The following is an 18,866-nucleotide window of genomic DNA, read 5'->3' as shown; positions in this document are numbered from 1 at the left end:
GCACAGTCAGTAACAAGCATCTTGTTACATAGTTCAGAGGTCACTGAAGGTTTTGAAAAATCTACATGTAACTCAGTCTGCCAAAGAGAATACAAAATGACTGTAGAATTCAGGCACCAGAAGACTAAAACTCAGGTAAAAGGCAGACAGCTCAGACATGCAAAAATCTCCCATTACAATAGATTTAAGAATGGGCTTAAATAAATGTGCTATGAGTTGTTAGCCTAAACTCTGTTGAAGGCAAAGTCAAGCATTATCTGTTTCCTGCTAGCCTTATGCAAAAAAATTTTAAGGGGCTAGCATAGCCTGCTCATGCGAGTGCCCGAGGCTTGGGAGGGTGGTTCTACTTCTGATCCAGCTCCCTGGTAATGGCCTAGGAAAAGCAGTGGAGGATGGCCCAAGTGGCTGGACCCATGCCTCCCCCACGAGAAACCCAGATGCTACTGCAGCTGGTCAACATCTGGGGATATCTGTTCCAAATAGGGCCTTGGGTTCAAAGTTTTTGGCAACAAAACAAATGTATCAACTAAGTTTTAGTACTAACCTGTATTACCACCCATTAGCATTAAAATACATAGTTTCAAAAGAACGTTATGGCTATGGGGGTGGGAATCAAGTTTATAAAAGCCTTTAGTCGTCCTAAAATTGTGTTGGGAAATGTCAACATCACTTACTTGTATTGATCAGAAATTGATTGGACACACCAGGGTGATCTACATCATGGATTGCACTGGCAAAAATTGCTGCAAGAATCTCCAAATCTGTAAACACAGCCTGGAAAATCAGGGATAAGCAATATTAGTCTTTCATAATGATATGTGTTAGAAGTAAATTTCTCACTTGTTTATATTTCTGATGTAAAAACAAAATGAAGCTTTAAATTACTTCCCAAGGTGTCAGGAAAGAGCTTTTAGGTAGACAAAGTCATAAGCTTGGAATACCATGACTTCCTCTGCACTGTAGGTTTAGAATTCTGGGAGGTGAATACCATGAGCGACAGAACCCATCTCTGCCAAGTGTAATGATGGACAAATGTCTCCAGACCATGTCCTGGATTTCTGGAAGTCCCTCGCCCGAATAAGGTATGCCACAATTTCATAAGAACAGTAACATCTGAGAGCAATTACTGCATAGCTTTTATTGTGTAAGTCAACCTTTGAACTAGATTCAAGAGTACCTCCCCCCCCTAAAAAAAAAAACGTTATTCTATGCAGTACATCAATACTTTACAAAACAGCCATGGCACCATTTCCAAGCAGGAGCATCATAAACAGATAATACGTAAGTTATTGCCCAACTTTCATAGGCAAAATTCAAACACTCTCAATGATGTATTTTTGCTAGAGTCAACATACTTTCATGGATGTCAATTAATTACTCTCTCCTCCTCGAAGCTTGCAGCAGGGGTCCAAGGCTGAGAAGGCTGAGAGCCCTGTGGGAGGGACAGGCTTACCTCCAGAGCAGGTGTTGATAAGAGCACATGGGTCGACTGGACGACATCTGCAGCATGGATGTTGTTGTGATAGGCCACATCGGCATGGTAATGGTCTTCCAGGGTCATAAGATACGTAATTAACGTATCTACTGGAATTTTAAATGTTTTCAATAAATCCCGTTCCTGTAGGAGGACACACCCTGTGAAAATTCTTGTCTTAAAAATTTATTTCCTTGACTATGTTAAAAAAAAAAAAAACAAAAAACCACGCACTAGCAATGTCTAACCTGGAAACGGAAACAGCACTTTCCCTTGTCATCCAGGACTTAGGGGACAAAAGCAGGCGTTGAGGCGTCCTGCTGAAGCCTGCCAGTGGTTTTCCTGGGGTCAAACAACCTGCTGTGCCCCTTCTGAGGAAGGGAACACTGACCAAGCAGCGTTGACTCCGTCCTGGGCCCTTCCCAATGCTCAGCTTCAAGAGCTGGCATGGCCTATGCTACATGCAAGGGGTCTATGACAGTCTCGGCTTCTGACAGCCAACTCTGGACAAAGGCTAAACAGGAGTAGCAAATGGGTAAGAAGATGGCAGGGCACAAAAACTGAGGAAATGACCTTCCTGCTTATTCAGTCTTTCAAATTAATAATTTAAAGAAAAAAAAAGAGCCCGGCATGGTAGCCTAACAGCTAAAGTCCTAGCCTTGTGCATTCCGGGATCCCATATGGGCACCAGTTCTAATCCCAGACGCCCTGCTTGTGGCCTGGGAAAGCAGTTGAGGATGGCCCAAAGCCTTGGAACCCTACATCTGTGTGGGAGACCTGGAAGAGGCTCCAGGCTCCTGGCTATGGCTCGGTTCAGCTCTGGGGAGTGAATCAGTGGAAGATCTTCTCTGTATCTCTGTCTGGTTAAAATTAAAATATTAAAAATAAATCTTAAAATTGTAATATTTTATTGCATTTGAAAGGCTGAGTTGAGTTACAGAGAAATTCTTCACCTGCTGGGTCACTTCCCCAGTGACAGCAAAGGCTGGAGCTGCAGCCAGCAGCCGGGGCAGGGTCTTAACAGCTTGGGCCATCCTCCACTGCACCGGAAAAGGGAGCAGCCGGACACACTGGGGTCCATATTGGATGCTGGTGCAATCCCCTTGAACTTCCTTCTTAATACAAGTGAGGGGCCTGGAGATTGTTACCGAATGGATTCCTTTTTCCCCACATCATATTTTCTGGTGTTGTGGTTTAGTGGATTATGCTACTTCCTGGGATGCAAACACCTCCCACCTCCCTACAGGTGCCAGTTTGTGTCCTGGTTGCTCTAGTGCTGATCCAGCTCCCTGCTAACAGCCTAGAGAAAACAAAGATAGGCCAAGTGTTTGAGCCCTGGCCACCCAAGTGGCAAAGTTGTAAGCAGCTCCTGGTTTCAGGCTGGCCTAGGCCTAGTCGTCTGGGGAGTGAACTGGTGGACATAAGATATGTTTCTCCCCCTCTCTGTAATATAACACAAATTATTTTTTTTCTATCCCTAGGTGATGGAACAAATAAGATAGGCAAAGATGACAAAATGCATGCACCATGCCAGACAGAAGCCGACTCCTTTACCTGAAATATGGTGTGCATGATAACAGTCAGAGGCCGGTTACCAGATAACTCTGCTATTCTGAAAACATGAAGACCCCATTTGTTCACATCTTCTAGTTCCTGGAATTAAAGAAAGGTATCAAAATTAGCAGGTGAATGTAACGTCATTTAATACTTTTGAAAAGCAATGATTCCTTTTCAATGTACTAAACTCAGGTATGTCCACTTCAAAAGAGGGGGAGAATGGACTAGTCCCGTGACAAGAGACTATAGATATCTATTCTATCAATGTGAAAGCATTTCTTCCATACAGAAAACTTTCAAACTGAAAAATCTCCCCCTCCAAGTTGGTGACATTTTCAATGTATTTAGGACTATGTATTTATGAGTATGGTCCGTGACATCTTCTCACCTTGGCCAGCACATCTTCTTGCTCAGTTTTCACTCCAAACCTTGGGATGCTTGAGTTGGTCAGACTAGAGCTGTGCATCAACTTCTTCACCCCGCTGATCTGAGACATCGGCCTTTTCTTTTTCTCCTTTTCCTTCTGAGTTGGAGAAGGAATTTCCACTTCATGTTGCTTATCTGAAGACATTCAGAAAACGAGCTACATTTGTTATCACAGCGTTCTATATTCTTGAAAATGTGCTTAAATGAATCTGACAAAGTTCATAGAATGTGTATTTTTGATAGGTTGGAGAAGCCAAGAGGCAGACGGAAAGAGCTCCCACTTGCTGTCTCATCCTGTGAAGGTCTGGGATGCCCAGGCCGGGGCCAAGCTGAAGCTGGGTAAGTTTCCCACATGAGTGGCAGGCACCTAATTAACCGAACCCGCCAGCATGTATAGTAGCAGGAAGCCGTAATCATATTGGAGTCTTGAGCTCAAAAATTCTAACATGGGGTATAAACAGAGCATCAGATGACTGCTGGGCCAAATGCCCATTCCTCTACAAACTTTTTAAAGCTTCTCACACATGTGTTTGACATTTGATGTGGACTTCAGTTGATATCAAACACAAAAGTTGGCATATGAAGTCCAACGCCAAATGGCATCAAATGGATGCAGTGGTTAACTCTGTAACAGGATACTTTAATAAGACTTATCATGAAAGCAAAAACCCTTGGCTAAATTTTACCATTCATCTTAAGGACTGGAAGGATTCCAGTTTCAACACCTACTATAATATTCTAGAAAACTTCTTTCGAAAATAAACACAAACCCATGGTGCGTTCAAGTCATTGGGTTTCTCCTTACTGCACTGTTTTTGCCAGCATCCTGGATTCCCAGCTTAAAGCCAGCAACCCTTTCTTTCACAAATGCATTGTGATCTGCCAGCAGTTTATTGGGTTAGGTGGCCATTAGATGGTCACTCACTGATGGCGGAGAGCACTTCCAATCTCAGAGCAAAAATTTGTTCCAACACTTGGCAAAGATCTCTCCATGAAATGTTTACTGCTTCATTCTACAAAAATAGCTATCTGTGATTCACAGATTCTCCAAAAGTTTAAATAAACCAAAAGAGAAAATCTACTCTGCAGCCCCACCTACTGAGGCTCAGGGGCTTACTCTGAGGAATTCTGTTTTCTCTCATCATACTAACATTTGATTTTTCAAAAGGAGTTGGCACCCAGTCCTTCTCAAATAAGCTCAAGTGTTCATTGCATGGTGTTCTTACCTAAGAAAGTGTTGGATATATATTCTGACACTTGATTTCCAGACCGACTCATTTCAGAGAGATGAGTGAGCTCCCGATTCAGCATCCTTTTAAACTGGAAAAGAGAAAGGGAAAATAAACTCAAGCACATCCTAGAGGAGGACACCTCCACATGATTGTCACGTGTCTTGAGAAAGACATATTGTAATACAATATTCCATAATGTTGAAAAAGGCCCTAATCGGCACCATGATAGTACTCCCAGCCACTTGGGGATAGTACGAAGGGAGACTTGATGTTTGCTTCACTTTAAACAGTCACAGGTCACTAGTGGGTACCAAATTGGACAATGCAGATGCGAAGACCATAGGGCATTAATTATAGAAAAAAATAATAGAGTGGTAAGATGTTAATTACTATTTTTGGAATTGTTTTCCACAACACATTCATGTCCCCCTCCTCATTTCCCCCCATATTATTACAATAGTGTAGTTTTAGTATAAGTTACAGGTCTGTCATTTACATGTATCATAACATGGTAAATACAGGCAAAGGTGGAAAACCTAGTACCATATTTTAGAGGTGTATGTACAAGTTTCACTGTGAGTCTTATTTTTATTCCTGCAGACACATACTGCATAGTTAATTAGTATTTAGAGAAAGGGCGCAGCAATGTTACCAAACAAGACAAATGTTTTAACATCAACTACACTATATAGCACTGATCAGAGGTCAAAATTACAGTTTTACTCTCAAAGCACTATTGAATCAGAGTAGCCATCTAGAACTATGGATACATAAAACATCTGAAGAGTGTTTTCTTAAAAAGGTTTTCAAGTAGAAGTATAAAATTCATTGGTTCTCAGCATTCACCAACTCATTTCTGAAGCACTAAATAGAATATTGACAATTGACCCATTTTTTATCACCTACTTCCCAAAGAAATGTTGCAGTCAGTGTGGTACCACGCAGTATTACCAATGTCCAAAATGTTGTTTTTGTGCCTCCTTGCTCATTAACTGCTTCTTTTATTTTTGGTTTTACAGAGGAGGAGGAGAGACAGAAAAATCCTGTCTGCCGGTTCACTCCCTAAGCGGCTACAACGGCTGGGGCTGCGCCAATCCGATGCCAGCCAGGAGCTTCTTCCAGATCTCCCATGTGGCTGCAAAGTCCCAAGCCCTGGGCCAAACTCCTCTGCCTTCTCAGGCTGCAAGCAAGGAGCTGGATGGGATCCTGAACCTAATGTGCCAGGCCCCATCAACTGCTTCTCAGTGTCTTCCTTTAACTCTGAAAACAGTCCTATGTGCACTAGCATTTTCATATTTCTCTTAATATACATAATACACGTGTCCTCTACAAAGAGTAATTGCCATGAATACTTGAAAACGTAAGATGTTTTTCATTGTAGCCTTCAAAAACTATCATTCTCATGTAAGAATAATTCTGAAAAGGAACTGATAGCATTGAGAAGGCTACTTAGAATTTTCCTAAATAAATAAAATAAACCAAACACTTTGCTTTTCTGCCTAATTCATGCTAACATAACCCTAACTCAATATTTTTTGCCATATCACTTCCCAATGTCAATCTTAATGACCAACTAGATTAACTAGAACAAATCAACCATCACCACAAAGCACTGAAGGAGAACAGAAACAAAACCCCAAACCCTTTTCAGTAAGCTGGCTGGATATAGGAAATGCAGATTAGCATTTTCCTGCAGGCCAAAATGAACTGGACAAGGCCAATAAAAATTCTGCTTGTCAATTTTTAGGTGTAGGAAACACAAAGGAATAAAGTTTACTTTTTTCAGACTTTTGTAACTTAATGACTAAATGCTATAGAAAATTTATGCTATAGAAAATTTGCAAAGCTAGAGAATACATCCCCATTGTTTAGAGATAATCATGGATATTTATATTCTAAGCCTTCGAAAAGGCTCAGAAATGTAAAACTCTACTTTGATATGTATTTGTGTTTAAAATTGGCACAATGTAGTAACACAAAGCATGGTTCACTGCTAGCTTTCCCTTTACATCTGTTCTACTGGAACAAAAACATTTTGAGGGATCTCCTAAAATACTTACAAAGGTATTTCCGCTGAGGTTGACTTGTGGTACACCAAGTTAAGATGCTAACATCCCACATAGGTACTGGTACAAATCCGAGCTGCTCCACTTCCAATCCAGCTGCCTGTTAACAGCCTGGGAAAGCTGCACTAAATGGCCCAAATGTTTGGGCTCCCAAGCCCATGTGGGGAGACATAGATGAGTTCAACTCCTGGCTCTGATCTGGCCCAGCCTCAGTGTTTGCTGAGTTTGGGAAATACACAGCTACGTAAGATTGATTCAAAAAGCAGAGTTACAGAGAGATCGAACAAAAGACATCTTAAAAAAAGATATTTACAATGGTGTTCAAAATGCAGACTACCTTTTCAAAGACACATTTGCTTAGGTATAGTATGGGCAATTCATAAATTAGATGAGCTACCACAACATAGGCCAGGTTTTCAGCTGCTCCTGGCCTTTTAATAGTCTACACTGGCCTATACAGCCACTGCTGTCCACTGTGTCGCCTCAGCGATATGTGGGCCTCCTCGGGGGTGACAGAGCCCAGCTGTTTACAGCCCCTCCTCCAGCCTCACACACAACCTGGGGTGAGGCAGATGCTGACACGCTTAAGCATAAGCATGTGTCCACCTGCAGATATGCTACAATTACTGGAATTTTTTCTGGAAAAGTATAAAGAATGGACAGTGGGCTGAAGCTCTGCTAGAAAAATGCATGGGAGAGCCTCTTTGGGGAGTTCTCTCTTCCATCAAGGGCAATTTTGTAAGTTTGGATGGGAAAGCATTAGACCTTCACCTTACAGTCCTGCCTTGGCTCCTTTCTGCTTTGAAATCTGATGAGGTCTGTAAGAAATCTCATTTTCCTCCAGCTAATAACGTAAAAAAAAAAAAAAGCCCTGCAATTAAATAAACTTTAGAGTTAACATCATGGTGCAGTGGGTTTGGCCACCACCCATAACTTCAGCACATCCCTCCCGGGTGCTCCCTCCTGACCCAGCACTGTGCTAATGGCCTCGGAAAAGCAGCAAGAGATGGCCCACGTGCTGGAGTCCGTGCAACGGCTGCAGGAGCGGCCTGGAGGCATCTCCTGGCTTCCCCATGGCCCAGCCCTACACATCGCAGCCATGTGGGGTTGAATCAGCACACAGAAGATGTGTTTATCTCTGCCCTCCTCCCTCCTAATTCTGACTTTCAAAATAAGTAACTTCCAGGACAGTTTTTTTGGGAGACTAAGTGGCTGGTATCGTCATGAATTCAATGGCGCTTATGCTGAGAGGTAAAGTATATATTTAATATGTGTAGCTTTTTATTCTCTTCCCACAAGCCTTTTAAGTCCCCTTATACACACACACAGACACAAGCGACTTATGCAGATATTGAAAGAATGCTTATAGAAATCTCATGAGGTATATGCCATTAAAAACACATATAAAGAGCGGAGTATAATTTTCCTGGAGGTTTGCTCATCACATTCCTCAACATAATAAGTTAGTACTACAGACAACACGAAAGGCCACTAAAAAGAGTCTATCTACAAAGCAGACCGAATAAATACCATAAATATTTTGCTGAATATTTTTTATATCTATACATTATTCCCAGACTATCCCTCTGTCTTTGTTGAAGACAAAATCCCGGGCTGGACCGACCCTTCAGGACACAAGCATGTGTCCTGTCCCTACTTTTAAGCTGCTCCAATGCTTCACTTTAACATAAGAGACAATATCTGGTACGACTCCTTCTCAAGGGAGCTAGTGTGGGCAAATTCCTAAAGACAATTTTCAGAGTCAGATAAGTTAAAGGTATTTTCTAAAAGGAATTTAAATGGGGTGTTTTCCTTAGGGGGGAGTTATGGGTAAAATTTTCAAATAGGCTAAATTCATAGCCAACAGAAAGAATACGAATGCTTTTGCAACTGGTAGTTGACATCAACAATTAGTTCTAGAATATATACCTAGACACAGGAAAGGGTAATATGCTAAACAGTTTAACCATTACTACCATAGCTCTCATGTTAAGATAACTGAATAGTCACCTCTGCATTCCTGAAACAACAGATGGAGAAAAAACAAAATACAGAAGTATACTTGAAACAAACAAAAATTGAAGCTACAAACTATTTTCTGCTGATGAGCTTCTGCTATCTGGAAACGCCACACTGACTCCGGTTTGCTACCAGGAAGAGAGGAGGATTGCTTAGGGCAGGTTCTCCGGTCCTTTGTTCTCTCTCTGCATCAGAATTTCAGTGTGAGCAAAATTTAAGGCAACAAGGGAAAAAGCAACTGACTTGGAATACCGTATTTTGCTTTTTCGAGCTCCGTTTCTCCAATGTAACACTCTGCATTTAGGCTTATTAAGGAAGGAACAAGGTACTTTAACCCATGATCTCCCTGGAGCTCAGCATCATGCCAGCGTGTCACTGAGCCTATTACATCTCCTCCTAGCATGTGCTTAAGGTAGTAGGACAGGTAAAACAGTAAGAAAATGCTTGGTTTTTTTTTTAATCCACAATATTCAGCTAATTATCATTTGAGTATGTTGCTGCACTATGAGGTTATACGTATGGTAGAAATGAATGTTAAAACAGAAAATTTGGAAACAATATTTTCACCCATTTTTCCCTAACCCTTGATCCTTCCCACCCTGACCAAACACGTCATCATCATTGAAAATAAATATTTTCTTTAAAAAATTAAAACTAGTGCCTGTCTAAAAACAAACTTACATATTTGCCTTACATTTGGGGGGGCACAATATTAAAAATAGAAGCAAAGATGTTCAGTTACAATTTTCCTCAAGAGGTGAAGTATAAAAATTACTAGATGAAGATATTATTCATAACCATAAAAATATGAAGCTCTTACAAATGCATTGTCTGAGGCTTGGCTACAAATTAAGGGAATCATTTTGTGATGATTATGGGTCTTCTATTTTTCTGTAGTACATTAATTTCCAAGAAATGGCTAGTAAAATTCCAATAAGGAAAGTCTGTATTTCAGAAAAGTTGTTAACATTTAGGTCATCCATAGGAATCCTAACCATCTGATCAACCAAAATGGAAACAAGTTTTCTAAGAATTCAAGTCAATTTAACTATCAACGGGGAACTCCTGCTTCAAAAATATTTCCATTTGAAAGTCCTTCAAATAATGGAAAGAAGTTTGTACAAATATGTCTGATACACTCAAAGATTCGACTTTCATTTCTACAGTAGTGCTTCATTTGACACAAAGGGTTTTTTTTTAAATCAAGCTTCTGTTATAGCTAGGATCACAACGCTAACAGCATGCAGCAAGAATGATCACAATTTTACCATTTGTTGTAGCAACTCATTTCTTGATATTAACAAGAGAACTGTACATACTTTCTCCCTGATTCAGTAAATAATCAGGTTTTCCTCTTCATAAAGTACCACTTACATTGTCAAGTAATGCCAGTTTTAATGTCATCTAATAGGCAAAATTAGTGCATGTTTAGAAAGAGCCATGGATATGAATTATATGTGCAAACTGCTACATAGTATCTAGAAATTCTGACATATCTTCAATGAATGAATTTAATAGCCTTAATATTTTCAAGAACTCAAAGCTATGACAAACACAAGAGCCACTGCATAACCAAAAGCTATTTTAACACAAACTATCAAAGTTATAGGGCATTATCTCCAGTTCAGAAAACTAAAATTCTTTCGTAACTCTATTGAGAAAACAAACTGCAACATTTCTTAGAGAGCTTAGACCCCATCATAATGTTACATAATCAATTTGCAAAGATGAAATAAATCTTACCTTTATGTAGCCCCAAGACACTGACAGTAAATAGTTTGCTTCAGGCATTTTTGATTGATTATATGTAAAGAGATTGGCAGTTCTAAAATGGATCTTCAAAAACCTTGATACTTTAGCGATCTCCACCAGTCATAGAGTGTGTGGGATTTTAACGATTTTGGGTCATGAGGTGTACATAAGCAACCCTGGCCTTAGACCCAATCCATTCAAGACATGCCATTTGTAACACTCCCAGCATGGAACCGAATCCAGCAACTATTCTCAAGAAAGGAAATCCATGGGATAAAGGGGTGGCTAAAGATCTAAGGGTCTGCATCTTTCTCTCCCTGAGCTCCAGGGCTTAATGAATAATGTATGCCAAGATGCTTAGCTGCAAGAAAGACTAGTTCTGTCAAAAGCTACCAAATAAGGAACTGCGGGGAAGCCGGCCAGAGTGACAAGAAACCCCGCCCAGAGAACCCTAACTCTGCACCAATAGCATTCTGCCCCTCAGTCCCAGAGGGCATGGGGCGGGGACTCGGCGCAGCACGTGCGGGGATTGGCTGGCACAGGTAAGCCTCTGGGGAGGAGGTTTTCTCCCTCACCCACAGGGAAAGGCCTTTTCATATAGATATCCTTACAGCACTGGGGCTGCGGACTGAAAGGATGAATGGGGCTTCCCCCTTGCTGGGATGAATAACGACCATCAAACTGGTCAAAGCCCATAGTTCTTAAACAAGGAGTTCCCCATCTTTTTGACGTCAGCAGTATGAATTTTCCGGACTTTAATCTTCCCCATGAAAACTGCTCTGAAAATGGCAATTGGGCATGTCCACCAATCACACCCCTTCTCAGCCCCCCAAATCGGTAGCTTTCCTGGTGACGCAGATAAAGCCATCGCTCTCGGGAGAAATGCGTAGTTTTCTCCAAGATACACCCGATGATCAGCCTGCTGGGTGGAAACACTGCATTCCCTCACCTGAGTGGCGAGGCAGTTCTCAGCTCTTGTTTCTATGGTTACACTTGACTGAGCTCTGTTAACTTCCAAAACCTAGGGGGTGGAGATGGTGTGATCAATGCGCGAGAGAACGCAGCCTAAAAGCTGACGCACTGCACAGGGGGCCACAGTGCAGCCTTCTGCACGCATGTCAGGATCTGTAACAACAGAACATCTGTATGACTGCACCCAGAGTTCAGAAACGAACCAGTGGTGCTCAGGAACTCAGCTCTGAGTCAGAGCTTCCTGAATGCTTTACACAAATCCTCTAGGAGCGGAATGTTACTCTCCTCTTTTTCCATGACAGAGGTCTTGTGGATTGGAAATAAGGGAAGTGTAGAGGTGACTGCATGCTGTCTGTTCTACCTCGGCTCCGGTTTGGTGTTTGCACTTCTGCTCTGTGCACCTGTGACCCGCTGGCAGGGCCACTGCACAGCCTTCCTGCCACCGCAGTCCCCCGCGCAGCCCCTGCGCTGACGTCATAAACATCCCTGCCATTCTCTCCCTCTGACCTCCTACTGGGCCTTTGCACTCCAATTCAAGGCTGCTGTTTGCATCTATTGTGTTCATTTCCTAAATTCCTCTTAATCTGCTACGAAAGAAAAAAAACACCAACAAGCCACACTTTTGGATTCCCTGCAGAATACAAAGGTCTTCCTCTTCCTCTGGCCTTCTGGGCGACATGGATCCCTAACTTCTCCACGTGCCCTTATTCCTCACCTGTAAACCCACAACTCCTCTCCGGAACACTCTCTTCAAGGCACACACCATCCTAGGCTACTCAGCGTGGCTTGTGTAACCAGGAAGGGATGTTGTGTAACTGCCAAAAGCAGCAGCCGTGCAGCTGCTACCTGACTCTAGGATATGCTAGGATACGCTCCCCAAGCCATTCTATGAGAATCTGATGGTGGAGACCCACATGCCGCAAAGAAGCCAGAGGGAATGTCACAGAGACGTGGGGTACAGAGCCCAAGAACCCACATTAACAAGCATTCAGTTCCATTCAGTTCCAACCCAGCCTGGCTAGACAGAAGGGTCAGAAAACCAACCTGGCCACCCACCCAGGGGAGCCTCAGTGGACTCCAGTTCTAGCCACCATCTGGCCGCAGCTGCCCAAGAGATTCTGAGTGATGGGCAACCCCAGTTAGCCTAGAAAATCATGCAAAGTACTACCAGTAAATCAACATTTCAAGGCATTAAAATTGCTTTTGAAGTAGCAAATAACCAAAATAATAAGAGGACTAATATAAAGTAATAGATGCAAAACACTTAAATCCAGAAAAGACGCAACAGCGCAGGAGAAGTGGTTAGCAGATGGAGATAATCATTCCATCACTTATCAGATGGATTTTGCTCCCTTTCATCCAAACCACATCCCTCCAGGTCTCAGACCCAAAACGCATCAGCTCTTCACTCCTCCTCCTGCCTTCAGCCTTTCCCCCTTTTGCGTCCAGGTAGAGCTCTACTGTCACATGACTCCTTAATGCAGCCATAGTTACTTCCAAGCCAGTGACCTACACCTGCGTCACAGCTACTCTCCTGCCTGCTCCAGAAGCCATCACAGACCCTGACCCCAAGCCTATCCCAGCTGTTCTTCTCCGCCTTCATGAAGATCATGAAGACCAGAAGTCCATGCATCCCCATATTTGGAGACAATCCCAAGTCTCTGCCCCACCAGATTCGCTGCCTAGAATATCTTCCTTCTCTGCTGCTTACTTATAGCCTGGTCATTTGAAGCCAGACTGAAAGCTTTCCAAGTGCAAATCAAATACCCCACATTTTCTCTAAATGCTAACTATTCTATACTGACCTCTTTATTCAAGAAATACACATTCAGCTCCTACCACACATCAGGCGCTCTCCAGGGCAATGGGGGCACACAGTGGCAGCAAATACAAAGATTTTCAACTGGTGCTTACCACCCTCAACCAGGGCTCGTGATCTGGGAGATGAGAAAGGCAAGTTTCTCTGCGCTTCTCAATGTAGTTAATATGCCAACAGCACAAAAACATGGCTGGCTGATTCAGGAGCAAAACTTATCCCATACTAGATGGGAATGGACATGGTTTTCCATTTAGCAAAATCTCCAAAGAACATCAAAACAAATTACATGTGGCAGAGTAACAGATCTCATCTCAACACAAGTTGCCCCCAACTCCTCATATCCACTGCCAGTCTCCTTGCTGAGGGAGATGAAGTGAGTCCACAGATCCCAGCAACTACCAGGTAATGCGTCCCAAATTAGAAACAATTCACCTGCCACTGCTAAGTAAGAAGGACCAAGGAAGGTTTCCTTATTTTTAGGAAGTTAGAAACGTCCAGTGTCTGAAACTTCCAAGCCTCATTACAAAGAGCCAACCAGAAGCTCGGGTCAGGTGCTGGCCAAGGTAGCAGCCCTCTTCCCAAGAATCCAGTCAGCCCAGGACAGAAGGGCAAAGGCACAACTCTGAATCTTTATGAAGAAACTGGTTAAGGCACTGTACCTCATGTACTCTGTGAACATTTCCATTCTTTGCAACAGCCTGTTAAGTTAAAATTCTCACTGCAAGGTAAAAGGTTGGACATTCCTAAATATTCAATAACTTGTACCACAGACAAGGCTAGGATGTACTTCCATATCTCTTTCATGCTTTGCTGTTAATGACGTATGACTGCCTGTCACATAATTAAGGTGATGTAAATTCTATGATGTAGGAGTGGATCGCATTACCCTAATTCCTTCGCTGACCCTAATGTGTCCTGAATGAAGGAACGCCGCCCTGATCACCAGACAGGCTGGATCCTGTTGACCAGCAGGTGCTGAAGGAAGGCATATCCATCTCACGGGAAGACACGCTCATATGGGAGTGCCATGGGAGCAAGACACAGACTCCTCCACACCCGTAAGCAAATAAGATACCAGGGTCGGGGTCCGGCGTGGTAGCCTAGTGGCTGAAGTCCTTTCCCTGCACATGTCTGGATCCCATATGGGTGCTGGTTCTAATCCCAGTGGCCCCATTTCCCATCTAGCTCCCTGCTTATGACCTGGGAAAGCAGTTGAGGACAGCCCAAAGCCTCGGGACCCTGCACCTGTGTGAGAGACCAGAAGGAAGCTCCAGGCTCCGGGCTTCAGGTTGGTGCAGCTCCAGCCATTGTGGCCCTTTGGGAGAGGGTCAATAGATGGAAAAAAATTACCATGGTCGGATAGGGAAGCGAAGTTGACAACACCACTGTAACTGCAACTCAGATTCCGTACGGGTGAGCCACTGCTCGATGACACACACGTGTACGTGGCTGTCCACCAAAACTGGGAAAAATAATCTCTCACAACAACTGCTTCTCTTCTGTCTTCCCTGAGAGGTACTCCACAGAATCTCTAGCCCCACTCCTCTCTCACTCCCAGTTTTCTCAGTGACAGAGACCCCAAGCCATCCACTGTCTTTCTGCAATATTTCAAGATGCTTCGGGGTAATCACACATTTTTTTGCTGACAGAGTTGAACCTCCAGCACTTTAACATACACTCGCATCATTGACTTTTGTAACAGGAGTTAAGAGGGGAAAAATTGATTTCTGAATAAGGAGGGCAGGAACCAGCACACAGTCAAAGGAAACCAGGGTGCAGAGATGTCAAGCGTCTCATTTAAGGTCACAAAGCCAGTAAACGGTAGGGCCGAATCTGACTTAAGGCTAGATGGCTGCAGAGTACTCAAAACTAGCAAAAAATGTACTTTAGCTATTGTCTATATCTAACCTGTAGCTTGCATAATGAGCATTAATAATCAATTTCAAACTGCACATTAGTGGGTGTTAAATATTTTAAAATTTTAATATTTTATTAATTAAATTTTAAATTTCAAAATGTTTAACTTAAATATATATATATATATAAAGTTAGTTTCAGTATCCCAAAGCATTTTTCCTGACATTGTTTTTAATAAGACTTACAATATTGAAAAATATTTTATCTTACAACCCGCCCATGTATTTCACACCTTTCTAATCGAGGTTCTCAGGGTAGATGTTTAGCACAGCGTTTAATCTGCCACCTGGGATGCCTGTTACCCAGCCTTGGGTGCTTGAATTCAAGTCCAGCTCCACTGCCGATTCTAGCTTCCCATTAAAGCACCTGGGAGGACCATGCAAGACAGGGATCCTGCCATTCAGGTGGGAGACGGGGATGGGTTCTTGGTTCCTGGCTTCAGCCTGGCCCAGCTACAGCTGCTGTGGCCATCTGGGGAGTGAAACGGTGGACTGAAGATCTCTCTCTCTCTTTTCCTTCCAGTCTGCCTCTCTCTCTCCCTACCCTCCCAACCTCTCCTCCTGACTCTTTCTTTTAATACATAACTAAATCTTAAAAAATAATAAAATTCCTGGAAGTTATTAATCAAGAAGCAGATCTATATAAAATGGGCTCTCAAAGCCATTGAGAAAATGCAAGCCCAATTACTAAATGCTCCCTGAGGAATTCTGAGGCAAAGTTTAACTTCCTATTTTAAATGCAGAAGTTACAGCAAACTAGCACCTTATAACACTCATCTCATTTTGCATTTAAAAACCTTACGGTATTTCTTTAGAAGTCTATGACAATCTAAAAATCATTCATAAATCCATGTCATCAGTAACGTAATTCTAAATTCATTTTCATATTATAAAAAAGGATCAATGGTAATCTAAAAAAAAAAACACCAAAGCAAATTCACTCAACCTGTTTGTGTTTACTGCCCTCTAGTGACAACGGAGCCTCATTTGATTTAAGCACCAACTCGGTTCCTGGAGAGTCAGCACATCTCAGAAAACAAAAACAGCTCTTTTGGGCATTTCAGATAGGCGAAATTAACAGAAATTCTGACTTGACTCTTAAACAGCAAGTCATCATCTGAAAACAGCTAACCCTCACTCTTTAATTAATCCTGCTTGACATTTTTTTTTCACACAACAAAATATTTCACTTACAATAGGTTGTGAAGATCAGATCCTGAAACACCGTTATTTCTCAGCACTGAATACACAATATCCATTGCATGCTTATGACAGGCCAACCACTCTGCCAGCTACTGGACGGTAAGATCCAGTAAGTGGGTACGGCTGTTCGCACCAAACTGACACATGTCAACTACCACACTCCTCCTGTCACTGTTTTGGAGTATGCTTTGCTTTTCTCTGGGATTTGGTTGTCACCCTGTTCTGGATAGCTGGCATACATCTGCCTCCTACAGCCAAGACAGGACCCTTCCTCCTCTGCGCTAGGGGGTTTTTATCTAAGGCAACATTTCCCAGAATGTGCAAAGAACGGCAGCTCAAAGCCCTACTTCGCAATGAATTTCCGCTGTCATGTGTAAGCATATGACATATAGAGCTAACCTTTTAGAAGATATGCATTATCATAGCCGAGATTCTGTCAGAAACTCGAATATATAACATCATTTTATTTTGTTTAACAGCATTTTCCAAACAATTCTACCATGGAACTCAACATTTATTAACAAGCCAGAAAAAAAAAAATACTACAGTTCAGTAGAAAATTCTTATAAAAGTTTTAAATAGAGTAAAATTTCTCGGGATGTTGTTCCCTTATTCACTAAACAGATCTTTATGAAATAACTGCTCTATCCAGCAATGTCAGAAATAGTAGTGAACGAAAAAGATAATTTCCTGTTTATGTACACCTCGGACGCCTTGGGCAGAAAGACAAGGAACAAGATGAGAGAAAAATAACAAGCTCTGAATGAAAGGAAAGTGAGTAACACGACACTGTGATGGCTGTAACACCAAGTGGTCAGGGGAAGCTGCACTGAAGGCAACACCAGAGAAAGGCCCAAATCACAACACACACACTGAGCCAGGGCATCCGGGGCTGAACGCTCTCAGCAGGGCGTGAAGCAACGCGGCCAGCACCAGGAAGACGGGGTTCCAGGCTGTGGCCAGCGACAGGGAGACGGGGATCCAGGCTGTGGCCAGCACCAGGGAGACGGGGTTCCAGGCTGTGGCCAGGGACAGGGAGGAGGCAAGACCATGTGGGCTCTCTGTGAAGGCTCTGACACATACAATGACATATGGTGCCATTCCAGGCAGAGTAGCAGAGTGTGAGAATTACAAGACAATGGAATTGAACACAAAGCCCTGCCTTAAACACTATCATACGATGCACGCAGAGGCCTCAGGATGGGCTGGAGAGAAGTGGAGTCAACATGGGGGACGCAGCACAGTGCATTTTAAGTCTTGGTCAGACTCAACACTGACACCTGCCGTAAGGAAAACAACTGAATTTAAACAGCTGTATTGACATTTCTATAATGCTATCCACCCAACAGCTTACCAAGGATAGGGTACCTTTCCCTGCAAATGGGCATTTGGCTATTTGTAACATTCATCAGAGTCTATACAAACTCACCAATCTAAAAATTAACCTGCCATAGACCTACTGAATTTTGAGTCCTGCTACTGATTGCCACGACAGGCCCCAGACCAAATGATCTCGCTGACCTTTTATGGCCCGTGGGCTGGCCATTCCTCACTCCTGGACATCCTGGACAGTCAATGGTTTGCCTGCAAACTAAACGACTGATACCGACTTGAGAATGGTTTTGGCAATTTCAAACAAACCAGGATGATGGTCCTCAGAACGTACTGGCCTGCCAGCTGTAAAGACCCCCAGACAGGAAGCTCCACCTGCCAGCTGTAAAGACCCCCAGACAGGAAGCTCCACTTCTCTGTAAATAAGGTTCCATCACCTGTACTAACTCCACTGTTGTGGAAGTACGCTGCATTTTGAATGTATGCAGTTTTAATGCACTGATTTCACTTTTCCAAAAAGCTCTCGACAAGCACCTTAAAACTGCATTGACACTGGATACAACAATATGCAAACAAAATATGGCTCAGGGATTCCAGTCACGGCCTTTCGCCACTGCTGTAAACAGCACACCTGTCGCAGTCCTTGCAAACAGTGATCAACAACCACACATGAACAATGACAGCCTGGGTTGTCACTGTGTGAACTCCCTTTTGGGGTATTAAGAAAACACACCAAGCAGGTGGCTTTTATAAGCTTCCATAGGATCAGTTCTAGCAATTCACAAAATTAATTTTCCCTAAACCTAAAGTAAAATAATAAATGCTAATATTGTTGGTCTCCTATATGCCAAAGAGAGGAGCTGATGACTGTTGACATTATCTGTTTATTTCTGATAACAACGCCATGGGTACTATTTCTATTCTCATTCTCCAGATGAGTTCCAAATCTCGACTATCAACTCTACAGGCAATATCCTTTGAACTCTAGAAATCTAAGCTTACAACTGAAGGCCTACTCACTCCCGCCCACCTCCATTAGCTGTATCCCTGATTTTCCAACCATTCTCCTTTTCTATTTATCTTAGAAGTTCCTGCTTT

General features: G+C 42.7%; 1 protein-coding gene across 6 annotated transcripts in view; it reads right to left on the bottom strand.

Annotated features, from left to right (window-relative positions):
• The window catches only part of PDE4D (phosphodiesterase 4D), a 691,343-nt gene that overhangs the window by 12,427 nt on the left and 660,050 nt on the right, over positions 1–18,866 (bottom strand). For all 6 annotated transcript variants that reach the window (XM_004583718.3, XM_004583722.3, XM_004583720.4 and 3 more), the window contains 5 exons: positions 4,684–4,777; positions 3,420–3,592; positions 3,029–3,127; positions 1,454–1,618; positions 675–774 (listed from right to left, as the gene is read on the bottom strand). In XM_004583718.3, coding sequence (XP_004583775.1) covers positions 675–774; positions 1,454–1,618; positions 3,029–3,127; positions 3,420–3,592; positions 4,684–4,777 — 631 coding nt within the window. The remainder of the gene's footprint in view (positions 1–674; positions 775–1,453; positions 1,619–3,028; positions 3,128–3,419; positions 3,593–4,683; positions 4,778–18,866) is intronic.

Source organism: Ochotona princeps, chromosome 23, assembly GCF_030435755.1.
Source record: "Ochotona princeps isolate mOchPri1 chromosome 23, mOchPri1.hap1, whole genome shotgun sequence".
Lineage (NCBI taxonomy): Eukaryota > Metazoa > Chordata > Mammalia > Lagomorpha > Ochotonidae > Ochotona > Ochotona princeps.
This window is presented reverse-complemented; position numbering and strand designations above follow the sequence as displayed.